Source organism: Kogia breviceps, chromosome 11, assembly GCF_026419965.1.
Source record: "Kogia breviceps isolate mKogBre1 chromosome 11, mKogBre1 haplotype 1, whole genome shotgun sequence".
Classification (NCBI taxonomy): Eukaryota; Metazoa; Chordata; class Mammalia; order Artiodactyla; family Physeteridae; genus Kogia; species Kogia breviceps.
The window spans coordinates 2664102-2682137 of NC_081320.1; the positions used below are offsets into that span (position 1 = coordinate 2664102).

Consider the following 18036-nt stretch of genomic DNA (forward strand, 5'->3'; position numbering starts at 1 on the left):
GAACTCCCTGCTGTAGTTTAAATTGTACTATTTTAAGCAGTGCTTTGTTGAAAATTTCATAATACAATTGATTATTGTGACTTTAAACTCTATCCTTGGATAATGCTTCTTGAAAAATGCAGATAATTCAGCTACTCCGTACCCGTCATGGCCTCCCTTCCTCCTCCCAGCTCAGATAAGGGGGTCCACTGATATGTAGAGGGTGGAAACCGTCTAAATGGAAAAATAACCCAGTGGAAAACAATGGTTTTTAAAGGTGTACCATTTACAAACGTGGTACATTTGCAGGTTGACGGCACTTGTGTGCCTTTGACGATATAGAAACAACAGCGCGTGTCACCTGCTTTCGAGCAGAGAATCGGTGGGTGTCAACAACGGTGCCCCTGTTCCTGAGCGGCCCCGTGGCCCCTTAACTCTGCCTGACCGGGACCCCTGGTTGCCAGTTCCTGACCTGCTCTTTTATTCCAGTGAAATCCTCTGCTTTTCTTTTTGGGTAGAAGCCTCTGTTCTTTTTTTTGTGTGTGTTTTTTTTTTTTTTTGCGGTACGTGGGCCTCTCACCGCTGTGGCCTCTCCCGTTGCGGAGCACAGGCTCCGGACGCGCAGGCGCAGCGGCCATGGCTCACGGGCCCAGCCGCTCCGCGGCATGTGGGATCTTCCCGGACTGGGGCACGAACCCACGTCCCCTGCATCGGCAGGCGGACTCTCAACCACTGCGCCACCAGGGAAGCCCAGAAGCCTCTGTTCTTGATCTCTGGTTTCCGCCCTTTTCGTGGCAAGAACATCCACGTCTGGGCCCCTGTGCTGCACAGTCCCTGGTCGGGCGATGCCCGGCCTTGGCGGGTAAGTGCGGCGACCCTGATTTAATTCCAGGGCGAGGCTGGACAGCGTTTTAGAGTCCGTGCTCCCGTGACAGCTGTGCTATCCAGAACACGGTTATTCGACCTGAAATTCACAGGCTCCTTGGGGTTGCTGTACGCTTGTCCCGTCACCAGGTTACATTTGCCAGACGTCTGGGTGCAGATGGTGTGCTTTTCTCTCCCTTCAGCCTCTTTCGCTGGCTGCTTCTAAATGCTCGGAAAATCCTAGAGAGTGCGAACCTCATTTCCTCCTGCAGAGCTGAGGCTTTGCACCTCGAGTCTCTCTCCCTCCACGTGTTTCATGCTCTTTGAACACTTCGGCGATGCAGTCATGGGGTCATTCAGACCTTAGGTACGTCCTCTCTGTGACTGTACAGTATCAGGCACCAGAGTCTGTGCCTTCACTCTGTGCCCTCTCCACCCCTGGCTCAGAACCCGCTGCCCTGTCGGCCCCTCTTAGCTGCCGGCGCTGAGCTTCCCGGGGTTTTCCACATTTCCACCGAGCTCCTTGACTCCTGGTCTGCTCTGGAAAGAAGTAAGGAGGAGCCCTCGCCAGCCCCAGAGGAACGTCCTCTCCCCACGGCCTGGCCTCCCCTGGCTCTCCTGCTGCAGGAAGGGTGCCCTCACCCCTGAGGCTGCACTGGAGCTCCAGGCAGCTCTCCCAGAGGTCCATGCCCTGCCAGCCCTGCATCCTGACCCCGGCTTGGTCTCAGACTCGCCCGACTGTGTTGGTCCTGGCTCCGATGGCACACAGTGGCCTTGACTCCCGCTCCCTCTAAGTCAGGTGCCCAGTTCCCCGATTCGCCCCGGAAGTTACCCCTCCTCGGTCAGACCCCCCGGCTGGCCTGACTCAGGCCTCCTTCCTGGTGGCTGGCGGCCGCCTGGCCTCCCCCGAGTTTGGGTCTGTCCCTCCTTCCAGGCTCCTGCCAGGCCAGCCTTCCTAAGGGCCACTGTAACCCTGTAACAAGTTCAGCCTGACTTTCCTGGTCAGCGTTTCCTGCTCTGCCCCGAACTTGAACTTGACTTTCTGACCCTCAGCATCCCAGGCAGGGTTTGCTCTCTTCCGGGGCCACATACCCACTTCCCTGCATCCTGGGAACCCTCGTGCTTCTCGCTGCGGCGGCCCCACCGACCTCCTGTCATCCTCCCGTGTCTGCTTTTTATCTGGGAGGTAGTTACCAATGCATCTCCCTGAACCCCTTCACCGCCGGGGAGCTCCTGGGCGCGGCTCAGGTCGGCCGTCGCTTTAAGCTTGTGCTCAGCATATGCTGACTTACAGCTCTTCTTGTTTGTTCTCATCTAACAAGTGAGCTTTCTTTTCTGTTCGTGGTGGGTCACCCAAAGTCACATTCTCTTTAGGTATCATTCTCAGTTTTACACTGTTCTTAAAAACACCGCAGTGACCATTGTGCTTGTAATTGGCCATCGATTTAAAAGTAGAATCACCAGATTAACGTGTCAGTGTATATTCAGTTTTGATAAAGAATTATTCTCCAGAAGTGTTGCTCATACCACACCAACGCTTGGCGCTGTTAGTCTGTAACCTTTGGCCACTCTGATGGGTATAACTTGGTTTTTCACTTATTTATTTGAACCTGTTCCCCTGGTTACTAAGGAATATGGGAATCTCTTCAGGAATTTATTAGCTATTTGCATTTTGTTTTCTGTGAATTGCTGATGCATATCCTTTGTTTTTCTCTTGAGTTAGTCTTTTTCGGGATGATTTTAAGAGACTTTTAAGGGTGGAAGGGAAATACTGAAGGGGAAGGAATGTGTTTCCTTAGTAGGAGATGCTCTCTTTCTCTCTCTCTCTCTCTCTCTCTCTCTCTCTCTCTCTCTCTCTCTCTCTCACACACACACACACACACACACACACACACACACACATACTCACTCTCTCTCTAAGGCTCACTGCGCTGTCATCTTGACAGGGTTTTGGTTGGTGCTACTTACGTGACGAGAGCCAGTATTTTAAGTGTGAAGCAGAACCAAACAAGTGTTGTACGTACAAGTGACCCCTGCAGGAGGTGCCCCAGATTGTGTCAGGCAAGAGCACAGCGTGGACACACATGTGTGATCCCACCTGATACCCATTTTCTCTCTTTATAAATTTTTTATTTTATTTTTTTGGCTACATTGGGTTTTCGTTGCTGCACATGGGCTTTCTCTAGTTGCGGTGAGTGGGGGCTACTCTTCAATGTGGTGGGCGGGCTTCTCTTGCGATGGCTTCTCGTTGCAGAGCACGGGCTCTAGGCACGCGGGATTCAGTAGTTGTGGCTCGCGGGCTCAGTAGTTGTGGCTCACGGGCTCTAGAGTCCAGCCTCAGAAGTTGTGGCGCACGGGCTTAGTTGCTCTGCGGCATGTGGGATCTTCCTGCACCAGGGCTCGAACCTGTGTCCCCTGCATTGGCAGGTGGATTCTTAACCACTGCACCACCAGGGAATCCCCTGATACCCATTTTCAATAACAGCCTACTTTGGAGGAAAAGAGCTATGTTTGTACTTGATTAAGTGCAATACATTTCATTCTCTGTAACCATGGAAAATTTGGGAGGGTCAGTGATTTCATAGGCTTAGGAATTTTGCTCCTATCATATATTTGAGATACTTTCCATTGTTTTAAAGTACTGTCTGTATTTCTGTCTCTCTCTCTCTCCCTGCTTCTCTGTTGTGTAATAGAAACCGTTTTTCTACTGTAGGAATATCTAATCATTTGCAGGCAATAGCATGCTGTTTTTTGTTTTTATTGAAGTATAGTTGATTCACATACCATGTTTTTAAAGGTGTTTTATGTCAAGCACTTTGAAAACTGACTTAAAACGGATTGACTTCACTGGGTGAATGTGAATTTTCATAAACCCCAGTATCTGTGGACTCTATCCAGCTCATTTGGAAATGTCGTTTAGTGCTTTATGTACAAAATAGATGAACTGTGGTCGACTATGGAAGTTATCATTGAAAAACACTTAATAGCTCTCTGTTTTCAGTGCAAGACTGGTTGTATCCCTGCATTAGAGAGAACGTGTATCCAGAATTAGACTTGAACTCTGAACACAGACAGTTCTGGATAGGAAGCCTTGTAGAGTGCCTGGCACACAGTAGGTGCTCAATAAGTATCTGAATGAATGCGTTCAGTGTTGAGTGAATGTATAGGGAACAGCTGGCACTTAGAGATGCAAACCCATTGGAGGACCGGATATGGAAGCAAGCTTGTGAAGCTTCTTAAATTGTGTGAAAGTCACTTTTCCCCACATGTGAGGACATGAGCTGTATACACCTTCATGTGGGTACATGTACACGTTTTTAACGTCATGTTTAATTGGAAGGAAATAGTGATGTAGATGTCCTGGAGAAAGCGGTTCTCTTCACGAGAATAGTCACGGAGGGTCGTTTGCACACACCGCTGTTATATTATCTTTCCCATCTCGAAATGTAATGAAGGGGCAGGTATTCTGCGTTCAGACACATCTACAGAAAACAAACAAGCAAAGCCCAGCTCTTTGGAGCCCTCCTGACCCTTCCTGTTTTCCCAGGCATGTTTGCCACGGTGGCCGGGATATCTCAGCGCGCACCCGTGCACTGGTCAGAGAACGTGGTTGGAGCGGCCGTCTGCTTCCCGTACGTCATTGCCCTCGACAGCGAGTTCATCACCGTTCACAGCATGCTGGACCAGCAACAAAAGCAGACCCTGCCCTTTAAGGAAGGTCACATCCTCCAGGATTTTGAAGGTACTCGTTTCCACGGAATCTTAACAACATTTAACTGTCAGTCTTTTATGCGTGTATTTCTTCACTAAATGCTATTAAGGGTCCATTGGGAACTTGGCCTCTTGCTGAGCGTGGGAGATCCACAGGCCATGGTAATACGGTCTCTGCGGTGCCTCGGGGCACCGAGGTTAAAGGGAGATAGTGAAACAAATAGCCACAGCAGTTTGAGAGCTTGATAGCAACAAAATAAGGCCAACTGGGGGAGCAGAGGAGGAAGTATTTCCTAGAAGCATCAGGGAGGGCTTCCTGTAGGAGACAGTGTTTGAGCCAAACCTTTAAGGATGAGTAGGAATCTGCCAGGTGGATGTGGTGTGAAAGAACCTTCAGGCAGAGAGAAAGGCATGCGCAAATCTGCACAAGAAGGAACTCTGGGCTCCGGGCCACGCAAGTGATTCACGGGGACTGTTGGTGCCTGTTGTGTGAGGAGGGCTGGCCTGGATGAGGCCGCAGTGGACCAGGGCAGCCAGGGAGGGAGGGATTTATTTTACTTTTCCTAAATTTTATTATGAACATCTTCCAACGTGCTGAAAAGTTGAAAGAAAAACAAAGTGAATCCCTGCCCCGCATTCACCTAGGTTTCGTACTGGTTCACATTCTGCTGAGCAGTTTGGAAGTGAGTGGAGGAGACCATGGCACTGAATCCGGAATCCTTCAGCAGGCGTTTTCCCGCATGACCACAAAGCCCTTTGCACACCCCAGAAATGTGCTCCCAGCCCCTGCCTGTGGTCAGATTTCCCTGGCTTCCTAAGAATGCCACTGATGATATTCTCTTCAAACCAGGAGCTAGTCTAGAGCTGTGCACTGCCCTTGCCGTGTCGGGATTGGGGCTCCCCAGACGTTAGCCTTGCTGTGTTCGATGCTGGGGACGCAGACCTGCTGAGTCTCGAGGTCCCGTGTGAAGCGTGTCAGGGCTTGACTGGGGCCCTGACACGCGTGCTGGGAGAGTTTATTCATGACGGCGTTACGTGCTTTGCATGCCGAGGGCTGGAGGTGGGCACAGGGGATCGGTTGCGGGCACGCGGAGGCTGGCGACATAACCCACCCCCGGCGGGAGCACGCGGAGGCTTCCCAGAAGGCGGGGCACCAGTGCGGAGCGGGGGCAGAACGTCATCTGAGTGTGAGGACAGTGACATGGGTTGACGTGGAGGACGGGTGATGCAGACAGAGAGCCGGGCAGGGAGGCCAGGGAGGGGAGATCCAGGTGGGGAGAGACCAGGCGGTGGGACTGGGGTGGACATGATGATTCCCAAGGAGGGAGGAGTGGAGGGAGAAGCAAGGGCTTGGCTGACCCTGAACGACCTTCAGACAGGCAGACAAGGTCGTTCCACTGCTTCCTGGGAACGGGTGATAGTTTAGCTTAAAACGTGTCTCCAGAGGGAGCAGAAACCGCTCTCAAAGCTTGGCAGGAGCAGCTGTCTTGGTGGCAGGTCCGACTCCCCAGCGGACCGTGCCAGGCATCACGGGGCAGTGGGGGAAGGGAGAAGGTAACGCCGAGATCGGGTGATTTTGGATGACGGGCGAGTGTGAAATGTTACCTTTTTTTTTTTTTTTTTTTGCGGTACGCGGGCCCCTCACTACTGTGGCCTCTCCCGTTGCGGAGCACAGGCTCCGGACGCGCAGGCTCAGCGGCCATGGCTCACGGGCCCAGCCGCTCCGCGGCATGTGGGATCTTCCCGGACCGGGGCTCGAACCTGCGTCCCCTGCATCGGCAGGTGGACCCTCCACCACTGCGCCACCAAGGAAGCCCTGAAATGTTATCTTATGGTTCAGAATGTTGCATTGTAATCTTAGTTTCCTGTGAACTGACTACCCTGGAGAGAAAAGAATTTTTCAAAAGTCTTATATGAGGGATAGCATAATTCTTACTGCTTATTTTCCAGGACTGAGCACTATAGCCTCATTATGGATCTACTCAACTGGTTTTAAATTTATCAGCACTTCAGAATTTCAAAAAGGCCAAACATTTTAATATCCCATACTTCGGAAATGTACTGCTAAGAGTTCGCCCTTTTCTGACGCTGGGAAGATGGGAAGAGAAGCGTTCGGTTCTGGTTGCCGTGGGAACTCGGGCTTGGGGCACTGGGATGCCATCGGTCAGATATCCACTCGCGCTCCTCTTTGGGCGAGAGGGGGCGTGTGTTCTTGCCCTTTCCAGCCGTGTTCCCTTTCTTCCCAGGAAGAGTGATCGTCGCCACGAGTAAAGGAGTTTACTTCTTGGTTCCGTTACCTCTGGAAAAACAAATACAGGATCTTCTAGCAAGCCGGAGAGTGGAGGAGGCTCTGGTTCTAGCGAAAGGCGCCCGGAGGAACATCCCAAAGGAAAAATTTCAGGTTTGTAATCAGCGGGCCCCCAGGCCGCCGGCTTAGAAAACGTTAGCATCTAAGTGCGCTGGGCCCTGCAGACCCAGACCGCTTCCTGTCCGTCGTTCAAGTTTCTCTGCGTCTCCACGTTGTACAGATCAGGAAGCAGGGTGCAGAGCAGCCGGGCCGACAGCTGGATGAGGTCACGCTGCCGGCAGAGGCCAAGCGGGGACTTGAGCCTCTGACATAATCCGGTGCCTAATTCACCAAGTTGTATTTCTAATCAGCGTCCTTCTTCCAGAGGAGGCTCAGGGCACAGGTGTTACCGACGAAAAGAGGAACCTCAGGTTAATTTGTCTCCCAATTCCGAATTTATATTTGTTGGGATGGGGTTGAATTTGTAGAGTTTAGGTTTATGTTATCTACAGAAAAAGCTTTGTGAACCGTACCGATAAACCATCTAATGTTGCTGGAATCCATCTAATTCATTTCCTTAGGAGAAAACTTTTAATGCATTTAAGAAACGCTAACTTTAATACCGTCGGTACGATCAATACGGTTGATGAAACAAACACAACTTATTCTCATGTCTGAGGAAATCGGGTTTCCTAGAAATTGCTCCCTGATCAGTTGCAAGGTGAGTTCGGGTTACTCTATGTATTTGAGAGTCAGAAAGCGTAATATTGGTGTGTGCACGCTTCACGGGAACGTCTGAGTCCATCATTAAAAGTTCTGATGGATTCGTAGCGATCCCCTTCTTGTTTCTGTTGGCCAGATTTTCAGGATGATGTGGTTTGTGGAGTGAAGCTGTGCTTTCTGGCCTCAGTGGCTTTATGCTGCAGAGGGTGGATTCCGAGGGTGGAAGAAGTCAGGACGTGTCACTTATGGTCACAGGATAAACATTGATAAGCTTTCCATCTTTACTCCTCATCTAAAAGAAAATTTTATCAAAGTAGAGTTGATTTACAGTGTTGTGTTAATCTCTGCCGTACAGCAGCGTGACTCAGTTGGACACACGTATTCTTTTCCATGATGGTTGATCCCAGGCTGTTGACCGTAGTTCCCTGTGCTGTACAGTAGGACCTTGCTGTTTCTCCGTCCCACAGAGAATGGTTTGCACGTGCTAAGCCCGCCCTCTCAGTCCCTCAGTTTTTAGTGAGATGATCTCTGAGCGTTCAGCAGGGGGCAGCAAAAGCACGAAGAAGAAACCCGTCAGTTCGGCGCGCGTTTCTGTGCTGAGCGCGCCTGTTTCTGCCACGCTGTCCTCGCGCATCCACGTGGGGAGGCAGCCTTGGCCTCTGCTCTGCTGCTCTCGGCTCCTCTCCGTCCCGAGGGTGGGCCCCGGGAGCGCACGGGTGTCTGGACGGGCACGTGTCGGGTGCCCCCTCCTTGCGCACACCCATGGGCGCACCTCAGGTGTGCCCCGTTTTCTTAGAGAGGCTGCCCGTGTTCTTGGATGTTTGCTTTTCTCCTCCCGATCTCCTGCGAGCAGCTGCGCAGTGGATACCGGATGGTCTTAGTGCTTGTCTTGCTCTGCTGTCTGACACCCCAGTTGGGGTCTGTCCACCAAGCACACTCCCCGCCTTCCCCCCGTGGCGTGTGCCCCAGACGTGCACCCCCAGTGACCTTGAACTTGGCTCTCCTTCTCATGCCCACGTGGCTGCCGGGGACCCTTCTCCCGGTGTGCCTGAATTGTTTTCACAGCCCCTTTCCTGCGTGTCTGCAGGCCCCGCGGAAGGTGCTTTCTGACGGGTCCACCAAACCCTTAGCTGGAAATCCTTCCGCGGGTGCCTCCCCGCCCACAGTCAAGTCTGCACCAGGTGGCCTTCGCGGCCAGGCCCTGCCCGCTTCCCCGGCTCCCCGCTGCCTCCCCCCACCCCCCCCCCGCCGTGACCCTGGCCTGAGCTGCCCGCCGCCTGAGCCCTGCACTGTGCAGGCACTCTGGGAGCCATCCTAAAACACTTCTAAGCCTGAAAACGAGTCAAAAGTAGCCAGTGCCACCATCCAAAGACCCCCTGCAGAGATGGCTGGCCTCTGGGCATCCCTGGGTAAAGCCGGGCCAGCCTCGCTGCCTCATCAGCGCCCCGTGCTTTCACCCACCTCCCCACCCTCCCTGTTTTCTTTACTTGCTCTTTGTGCTATTTTCTATCAGTGGAGTGAACTTCTAAACTCCACCAAGTACCGGTTTCGATGTCTTGCTCACATATGCCCTTGGCTCTGAATCCTCCCCATGCCCGACTGCTTGATCAGTGCTCCCACAATTATACGTCTTAACCTGTAACCCAGGGCCGTTTTACCGCTGTGGCCTCTCCCGTTGCGGAGCACAGGCTCCGGACGCGCAGGCTCAGCGGCCACGGCTCACGGGCCCAGCCGCTCCGCGGCACGTGGGATCCTCCCAGATCGGGGCACGAACCCGCGTCTCCTGCATCGGCAGGCGGACTCCCAACCACTGCGCCAGCAGGGAAGCCCTGACCCAGGGCCGTTTTACCCTCTCCTCCTGCTCTGCCCTCCCCGGGGTCCTGGGCTGACGCTTCCCTCTTCTCTTCCCTCGCACTCTGCTTGTGCCTGGGGCTGGGCCACCGCCACGAGGAACGATGGAGGGCGATTCGGGGCTCTGAACTGGTCTTCAGACAGCTGGGCTCCGAGTCCGGGAGCAGGAGGTTTTTGTTTAAAATAGAACCACGAGAGAAAAAGAAGACAATATTGATAAAAACGTCCAGAGGTCATTTCTCATGCATGTGTATGCATTTTCAAGGGTTGGGTGCGACTCCTACAATGATTAAGTACATTACGTATTTTAACTTCAGGAGGCTGGCGACCAATTGCTAGACCCTGGGCTCAGAAAAACCAGAAAGGGAGAGAGAAAGGGACCCAGAAGTTCAGGGGACTGGCTTTTCACAGTTCACCTTTCTCTCCATTAAAGTGAACATCAGTTTTGCTTCACTGAGTTCTGAACCAGGGAGGGGTTTGTCAAGAAGTTTAACTGTGGAACTTGGATGAAAGGAATATTCCTTCCATAGATCCAAAGGGCGAGAGAGCTTAGATCTTTAAGGAAGCCGAGCTTAAACCATATTAAGGTTTGGGATGCCACACGGAAAGAGGCAGTAAGGACACATTTACAGACACAGGTTTGGGCCAAACAAAAGGTTTGCTTGATTTGTATCATGTAGTGTGGATGGTATCATGTTTAAGTTTGAGCTCTGATACCTGTTTGTTTGTATTTTTCTATTTCATCTAAAATATATTTCACTATGGATGTTCCAAAGACAGGAAAGCCCCCTGTGAAAGGTAACCATCACATCAGTCTCCAAAATCAACACTTAATTCCTTCCTAGATTGGGGTGTCCCACCTGCCCACATTTCCCCAGTCGTCCTGTGAATGTTTGTGTCTTACGTCCTTTTTATCCTTGGGGATAAAAAGTAACGTACGTACTAGTAACGTAGGTCTGACTTCAGCCTCACCTTGCTTCCAGAATACAGGCGCCCTTTACACCTGGCTGGCGTCAGGCCCACAGCCTCGCACGGGGTAGGTGTGGGGTGACACCACGTAGAGGCCTGTTTTGTTCGTTTTTCCCTCTTCGCCTGAGAGTTTTGGCAGCCACCTTACGCTGACGGGCAAACTCGTAAGTGAAAAGGACAGCTGATCCCATCGTGCGTTAGCTCTGACGTTGGGGGGTCTCAGCAGACTTTCTGGTTCTCTCCCTCACCCAGCCCACGTGCGCAGCCCTCTTCTCCTGCCGGCCTCCCCGGCCCCAGGTCTTGTAGTTCATCGTCACCTGAGCTGGACCAGGGGGAGGCGTCAGTCACAGGGGATGTTCTGGGACGGAGGCCGTCCCTTTCCGAGACCCAGGAATTGGCTGCGCTGGGTAAAGGTCCTGATTCAGTGGTGTTCTCGCCGCAGCGTGCACGGCTTCGGCGTCCGCGGTGAAGGACTCTCTCTGTGGGCTTCCTCCAAGTCTACATTGCACCCCCGGACTAGACTGCAGAGAATGACCCCCATACTCTTGGAAGTCAGGAGTGTTAGCAAAAGTCCTTTTTATTTCCCTTTAGGAAGGGGAAGAGTGGGGGGGCATTTGAATCCTGCAGCCACGGGGAAGAAAATTGCCTTTCAGCGGCTTTCTCATCAGCAAGCCTGGATGTGAATGAGAATTCTTCTGCCGCAGCTGACAGGTCCTTTTCATCCTTCTTGCCAAGTGGTTGGCCTTTGTTGCTTCTCCTTTCGGAGACGGAACTGGCATCCCCTCACCACAGAACCTGGCCTCGCTCCTGTCTACTTATTGCTGGCGGCATTCAGAGGCCAGTTTTCCCGTCAGACGTAGCTGGTGTCGGGGAAGAGAGTCATGGCGGAGCAGCTGCCTCTCCTGCCGTCTCTGCAGGGATTGCTCTGCAGGGGCGGGAGGAGATGCTGCTGTGCTTTGGAGCGCAAGCCCCTCTGAAAGCTGATCGGAAGGAACAGCCTTTAGGCGTCTCCATCTCCCTCGTTTCTTCAGGGGTAACGGTGTTAGCCGCCTGCTGTGTACCCGGGGGAGCCAGGGAGCGGGAAGACCTGGGCTCTAGAAGCAGAAAGGTCCGGGGTTCAACCCTGGTTCAACCGCTTACACCTTAGTTACTCTGGGCTAAAAACCTAGCATCTCTGAACAGGATGTTCCCATCTGTAAAACGGGCTCAGCGAGAGACAAAGTGGAGTTTCATAAAAACTGATGGGGTCAGTAGGTGATTACTTAAACGGCAGGTACTCTGCCGGGGTGTGGGGACGCCAAGATGAGTAATGTACATGCCTTCAAGGAATTTATGGCGTATCAAACGGCGGGCTGGATTAGAAAGGGGAGGAATTGAAGTCCTAGGGTCTTAAGCACAGTTAGAGTCTTCAGTTGTGAGGTGGTGAGGGCCCGGGCTGAGGCGATGGAGCCAGTGAGGACAGAGCAGAGACGGGTCTACAGGGCGTTTCAGACAAAGGTGGACAAAGCTTGAAGCTGACCGGCTGGACAGTGACAGGGAGCGGGTGGAATTACAGACACCACAGGGCATCTTGCTTAAGTGCATTGCTATTTCTGGAAGTTACCAGAAGAAAGGGCTCTGTGGTCCAGGAAACTTGGGTAGGACTGGATTAGACACAGACCAACGGCACTTTTATTGCAGGAATCCTCGGGCTGCGGTGTGGGTGTGGCTGTGTATCACCGATGGGGGGGCGGGGACAGAGCGCACAGTGTCTCCCAAGCCTCGGCAGGAAAGCCTGCGTATTTATCTGTTGGCCGTTAATTGGGACGGGCCTTGTGTTCTGGAGGGGTGCAGAGCAGCGCCCGTGTGAAGAGCCAGCTCCACCGGAGTGCAGAGGGTGGGCGGCTTCCGGGCCCCGAGGGCCGCCGGCGATGTTAACGTCCGCCTCAACACCGGAGGTGGAAGCAGCCAAGAAAGCCGGGAGCGTGGGAGGAGGAGTGCGGATCGGGATGGGTGGGAACCCACGAGGAAGAGAGAACGGTGCTTAGAGAACAACCTGGTCTCAGGAACGAGGGGTTGACGGACGTGTATACGTGTGTATGTTGAAAATCATTTCGTCTAAGCCTCGTTTTTTCCTTACCTTGTAACTTCAGGTTTCCGTGGAATAGTTATCAGTTAGCCTGGATCATGGCCGGAAACCTAGCTTCTCCTCCTGTCGCGGTTCCAGGGCAGGTCAGAGCGATGAAACCTGTCTTTCCCTGCAGGTCATGTACCGGCGGATCCTGCAGCAGGCGGGCTTTATACAGTTTGCGCAGCTTCAGTTCCTGGAGGCTAAAGAACTCTTCAGGTAATCTGAGGTGTCCGTGGCAAGCCTTCCAGGTGTCCCTCCGCGGTCAGACCTCCACTGTGGCTGTGACGGGAAAGGCCGCCACGGGTGCTGTGCTCCGGGGAGAAGTAGCGAGGCCGTCGTGTGGACACCCCTCGCGCTCCCTGACCCCCTTAGCCCGAGGCGTGTGTCTTGTGGCGTGTGTCTTGTGGCGTGTGTCTTGAAGGTAGGGCAGATAAGGGGCATACAGAGTGGTCCTCTAAGAGAGGAGAAGACAATTCTTTTTTTTAAAATAAGGAACGTGGAATTTATTTATTTATTTATTTATTATTTGATTGATTGATTGATTGATTTTGCTGTGTTGGGTCTTCGTTGCTGCGAGTGGGCTTTCTCTAGTTGCGGCGAGCGGGCTTCTTATTGCGGTGGCTTCTCTTATTGTGGAGCACGGGCTCTAGGTGCGTGGGCTTCAGTAGTTGTGGCATGTGGGCTCAGTAGTTGTAGCGCACGGGCTCAGTAGTTGTGGCTCGCGGGCTCTAGAGCGCAGGCTCAGTAGTTGTGGTGCACGGGCTCAGTAGTTGTGGCGCACGGGCTTAGTTGCTCCACGGCATGTGGGATCTTCCCGGACCAGGGCTCGAACCCGTGTCCCCTGCGTTGGCAGGCGGATTCTTAACCACTGCGCCACCAGGGAAGCACAAGAAGGCAATGCTAAAGAGCTTGTTTGATGCCCTGTGAAGGATTCCTAGGAACACACGATGGCTCGCTTTCCCTTTCCTCCAGAGATTTTACCAAAAGCTCTGAGTTTAGAGAAAGAGCAGGTGCTTCTGGGAAGACTTGAAAAACTGTTCTTCTGAGGACATTGTAAACGGCGTGCTCCCAGTCCACCGTCTTAGGAAGCTGAGGTCCCTTCCGCGTGACATGGATCCTGCATGCGTGGGCCGCCCCCTTCCCCAGCACCCATCCCACCCCTCTCCCTCCCCAGCCCAGGCCTGTCTCAGCCCCTCCCCCCAACAGCAGCGCTTCCTCTGGGCCGGGGGTCAGGCACACCCTGGGAAGCAGCGGCTCTTCACGCTCGCTCAGAAGATGAACTTAGACCCGCTGTGATCGCCCTTCAGTGTCCCACGAAGGCATCGCCTGTAGAAGAAGTTTCCCAAATGTCCGCATAGAACAGATTCCGCACAACTCAGAGCCATAGAGGAGGAGATGTACACGGGGCCTCCTCCGAATCTGCCTTTGATCAGAGCTGCTGTGCCTCCTGCTGTCCCCCCGCCCCGCCTGGGTTTGCGGGGACCCACGTCCCATCGCAGCACTGGAGGTGCCACGTCTGCGGCCGCCGAGCCCTCAGCTCTGTCGTGGGGTCTGGGGGAGGGCGGTGCCCGGCTCGTGGCGCTCTGCGGCCCGTGCAGCTGCGGACGGCGTGCAGAGAGCGCGCCCGTCCAGTGTCGTCTTGTGTGCCTACGTGCACTCTCTCTCTCTTTTTGCTTCATTTAGTTTGACACTGTAATTGCAGAAGCGGCCAGCTCGACGTGCGGGAGCTGATCTCCCTGTACCCCTTCCTGCTGCCCACGTCCTCCTCGTTCACCCGGTCCCACCCTCCTCTGCACGAGTTTGCAGACCTCAACCAGCTGACCCAGGGCGACCAGGAGAAGGTGGCCAGGTGCAAGCACTTCCTCATGAGCTACCTGAACGAAGTCCGCAGCACGGAGGTGGCGAACGGCTACAAGGAGGACGTCGACACGGCCCTGCTCAAGCTGTACACGGAGGCCGACCACGACAGCCTGCTGGACCTGCTGGTCACCGAGAACTTCTGTCTGCTCGCCGACAGCGCCGCCTGGCTGGAGAAGCACAAAAAGTGAGTGTTTCTGTCCCCCGGACGCTCCCCCCGAACCCAGGGCTCCCTGCCTGGCCCCTCCCCGTCCCCACCCGCGGGAAGCTGTCGTGCAGCTGGGGCACCAGCGTGACTTCTGAGTCCCGGGCGTTTCCCCCCGGCGCCCTCGGGGTCCGTCAGCCTCATCGCGGTCGGCAGATCCACCGCAGGGGTTCGTAGAGGGCGCGACTCTTGTGCCAGCTCCTCGTGGCAGATCGTACAGTCGTAGGCCTTGTCAGTCAATGGCGTGCTCGTTCGGTTTCCATGTGGGTGGGACTCAGCTGTGCGAGATGCCACACGCGTGTCGGGACAGTGATGGCGCACTTCGGCCGCTGATGGCCAGACTGAACGGACACATGGGCATCTGGATAAACAGACAGGGAGGCTTCTGGATCTTGTGGATAAAGGGTTACGGGGTGAAACTCCTTCATCACAGGCGTGAGCTCGTCGGCACCCACCCGCTTGCAGACCGGCCACCGGCTACGACGGGGGCCCGTCTGCAGTGATGACGTGGTTAGAGCCGGCAGCTTCTTCATCCTGTGGCAGGCGGTGGTCTAACCCTTCTAGGCCGGGGGGTGGCGGGTGAGCGCTCGCTGTAAGATTCTTTGTCTGTGACTTGGTACGCATTTGACATGGATGGCGGAGGTGCTGGTGAAATTCCATGATCCGGGCTCTGTTCAGATGCAGGACGTCATGGGCCTCCATGTGGGAAGTGGCTCGTTCAGCCGTTTCCCTCAGTTTCCCGAAGGCACTGTGGGATGGAGGGATTTATTTAGGAACCAGAAAATGCACTGGCAGCTTACGGCAGTGACTTGGGACGGCAGGGTCTGGCGGAGTCGGTGTAACTTTCTGAAAGCTTTCGGGAGAAGAGAAGGGTTCTCGGGAATAGTTCGATATCTTGAGAGATTGCTCTTTGAGGGAAGAAATCCGATGGCTCCCTGGGGCAGCTTGATCCGGTCACCTGCTGGGGAAGAGGACCAGGAGAGGACACACCTGTGAGCATGGGAGGGTGGCAACAGCTCACGGCCCGGGCGATGCCCATGTTATCACTGACCCTGTCCGCTTATAAATGAGGAAGCAAGGGCCAAGGAGGGTAACCTACTTGCTCAAGGTCATACAGTCCCTAAGTAATGAAGCCTGGATTGAAAGTCAGGGCATGGAACCCGGGGTCCCCCCAACCCGACTCTCCCTGACCTTCTGTTCTCTGCAATGCCTGCATACTGTTGGCATTTATTGCCGTTCAAAATCCTTACCCCAGAATGGCTCAGACAGCATCCCTTCCAAACGGTCTTAATACCTCGTGATAAGTTAATAATGGTTAACTGAAGAGACGGCAGATCCTATAGTGTTTGAAGCAAGTTGTAAAGCAATTCCGAATGTGATTTTCCGTAGCAGCGTTATAGTTTTATTTTTCAGCTCATCTTAGATGTGAATACAGTGCTGCTTTCTGGAAATTGATAGGGAATACATTTTCAGACTGGAAGTAAATAAACAGGAAGGAGGATCTTTCTGGTGCTTGAAATTTGTCGTTGAACTGAGTTGAAGAGCACGTGTGGGGCCGGGGGCCCAGGGCCGAGGGCGTTGCTGTGGGGGCACTGCCCGCAGTGGGTGGCCAGGAGAGGGTGCACTCACCTCGAGCTTTCTTGCAGGTACTTTGCACTGGGGCTGCTCTATCATTACAACCACCAGGATGCTGCTGCCGTTCAGGTGAGTTCAGAGGCATCTCAGCACTGTTTAAAGATCACCACCGTTTAACTTAGCAACTAAGTTGCTAAGCAGCTAAGCCCGTGTGCCACAACTCCGGAGCCTGTTTGAAAAAAAATCACCAATTGATAGAGACCAGTCTTGCCCGATCTACAACCTTTTGTACAAAACAAAAACAGTACTGTTTTAGAAAGCGAATCCTTGAGAAATGTTGGCCAAGAATTTTCTCTTTTTTCCCTTTTATTTATTTATTTATGGCTGTATTGGGTCTTCCTTGCTGTGTGCAGGCTTTCCCTAGTTGCGGTGCACGGGCTTCTTCTCATTGCGGTGGCTTCTCTTGTTGCGGAGCATGGGCTCTAGGCGTGCGGGTTTCAGTAGTTGTGGCGCATGGGCTTAGTTGCTCCGCGGCACGTGGGATCTTCCCGGACCGGGGCACGAACCCGCGTCCCCTGCATTGGCAGGCGGATTCTTAACCACTGCGCCACCAGGGAAGCCCCAAGAATTTTCTTTTCTTCATCTTTCCATCTCTTTAAAGAACATTGTCAAGACTTTGTTGTTTAAAATGTAAGAAAAATAGGATTTCTTACTGAGCCACAAGGCCTGTGACTCCACTGCCTTATCAAAAATTAAGGCTGTGAGTAACGGGTTGTAATTTCCACTGTTAATGACAGTAAGTCTTGCCAGAGAGCTGGGTTGTCGTGTCATCTGTGACAAAACTAAAGCTGATCAAGGCCAGTCACTTGCCCGGGTGGCACCACTGGTCAGCAGGAGGGCTGGGAACTGTGCCAGTGCTCAGGGCCCTGGCAGGGGCTCTTGCGCCCAAATTTCTCATCTTGTCTCTTGTCTTGCATCTTTTGTGAGCGGCTAAGAGCATTAGCAGTGCTCACCAAACTCACCAAGCATATCTGGCTGCTTTGAGAAATTACCATGGTAACATGATTGTGGAGTCGGTAAAAAACAAAACAAGGTTCCCATCAACATACTCCCCGTGGCTAAGAGCAGATTTGGGTGTCAAAGCTAAAATTTTTATTTTTTTAAAACACCATGTTCTGAGAATTTGTTTTAAGTGTGTTAGTAACATTAGCAAAGCTATATAGACAGGAATTTACAAAATTGAAATAATATGGACTAAATCACCATATATGGCAGAATTTTTTTAACGACACATTTCAATGGCTGAGTGAATAGTTTGTTTGATTTGGGGAATTCAGCGCTGAAGAAACTAGTCACATAAAAAACACTGGTGCGCTGCTACCAGAATTACGGCGTTTACACTGCCTGCCTGTTTCCTGGGCCGCTTGCTGGTACGGTGTGGTTCAGAAGTCAGTGTGCACAGGTGGGTGAGGACCACGGCACGGACGGTGATGCCCGGGGGCTCTCAGGCAGCCCCCATCTCTGCCACGCCTCGTGATGCCACTTCATTCTGAGGCTCTGAAAGTAAGATTCAGTTTACAGGGGCTTCCCTGGTGGCGCAGTGGTTGAGAATCCGCCTGCCAATGCAGGGGACACGGGTTGAAGCCCTGGTCCGGGAAGATCCCACACGCCGCGGAGCAACTAAGCCCGTGAGCCACAACTACTGAGCCTGCACGCTAGAGCCCACGAGCATCAACTACTGAGCCCGCACACCTAGAGCCCGTGCTCTGCAACAAGAGAAGCCACTGCAATGAGAAGCCTGCACACTGCAATGAAGAGTAGCCCCTGCTTGCCACAATTAGAGGAAGCCTGCGCACAGCAACGAAGACCCAATGCAGCCAAAAATTAAAAAAAAACAAAAAATTT

General features: G+C 53.2%; 1 protein-coding gene across 1 annotated transcript in view; it reads left to right on the forward strand.

Moving 5' to 3' along the window:
• The window catches only part of TGFBRAP1 (transforming growth factor beta receptor associated protein 1), a 45089-nt gene that overhangs the window by 17947 nt on the left and 9106 nt on the right, over positions 1 to 18036 (forward strand). Inside the window, exons 3-7 of the mRNA XM_059079523.2 lie at positions 4391 to 4585; positions 6801 to 6955; positions 12628 to 12710; positions 14197 to 14538; positions 16203 to 16260. Of these exons, the coding sequence (XP_058935506.1) occupies positions 4391 to 4585; positions 6801 to 6955; positions 12628 to 12710; positions 14197 to 14538; positions 16203 to 16260 (833 nt within the window). The remainder of the gene's footprint in view (positions 1 to 4390; positions 4586 to 6800; positions 6956 to 12627; positions 12711 to 14196; positions 14539 to 16202; positions 16261 to 18036) is intronic.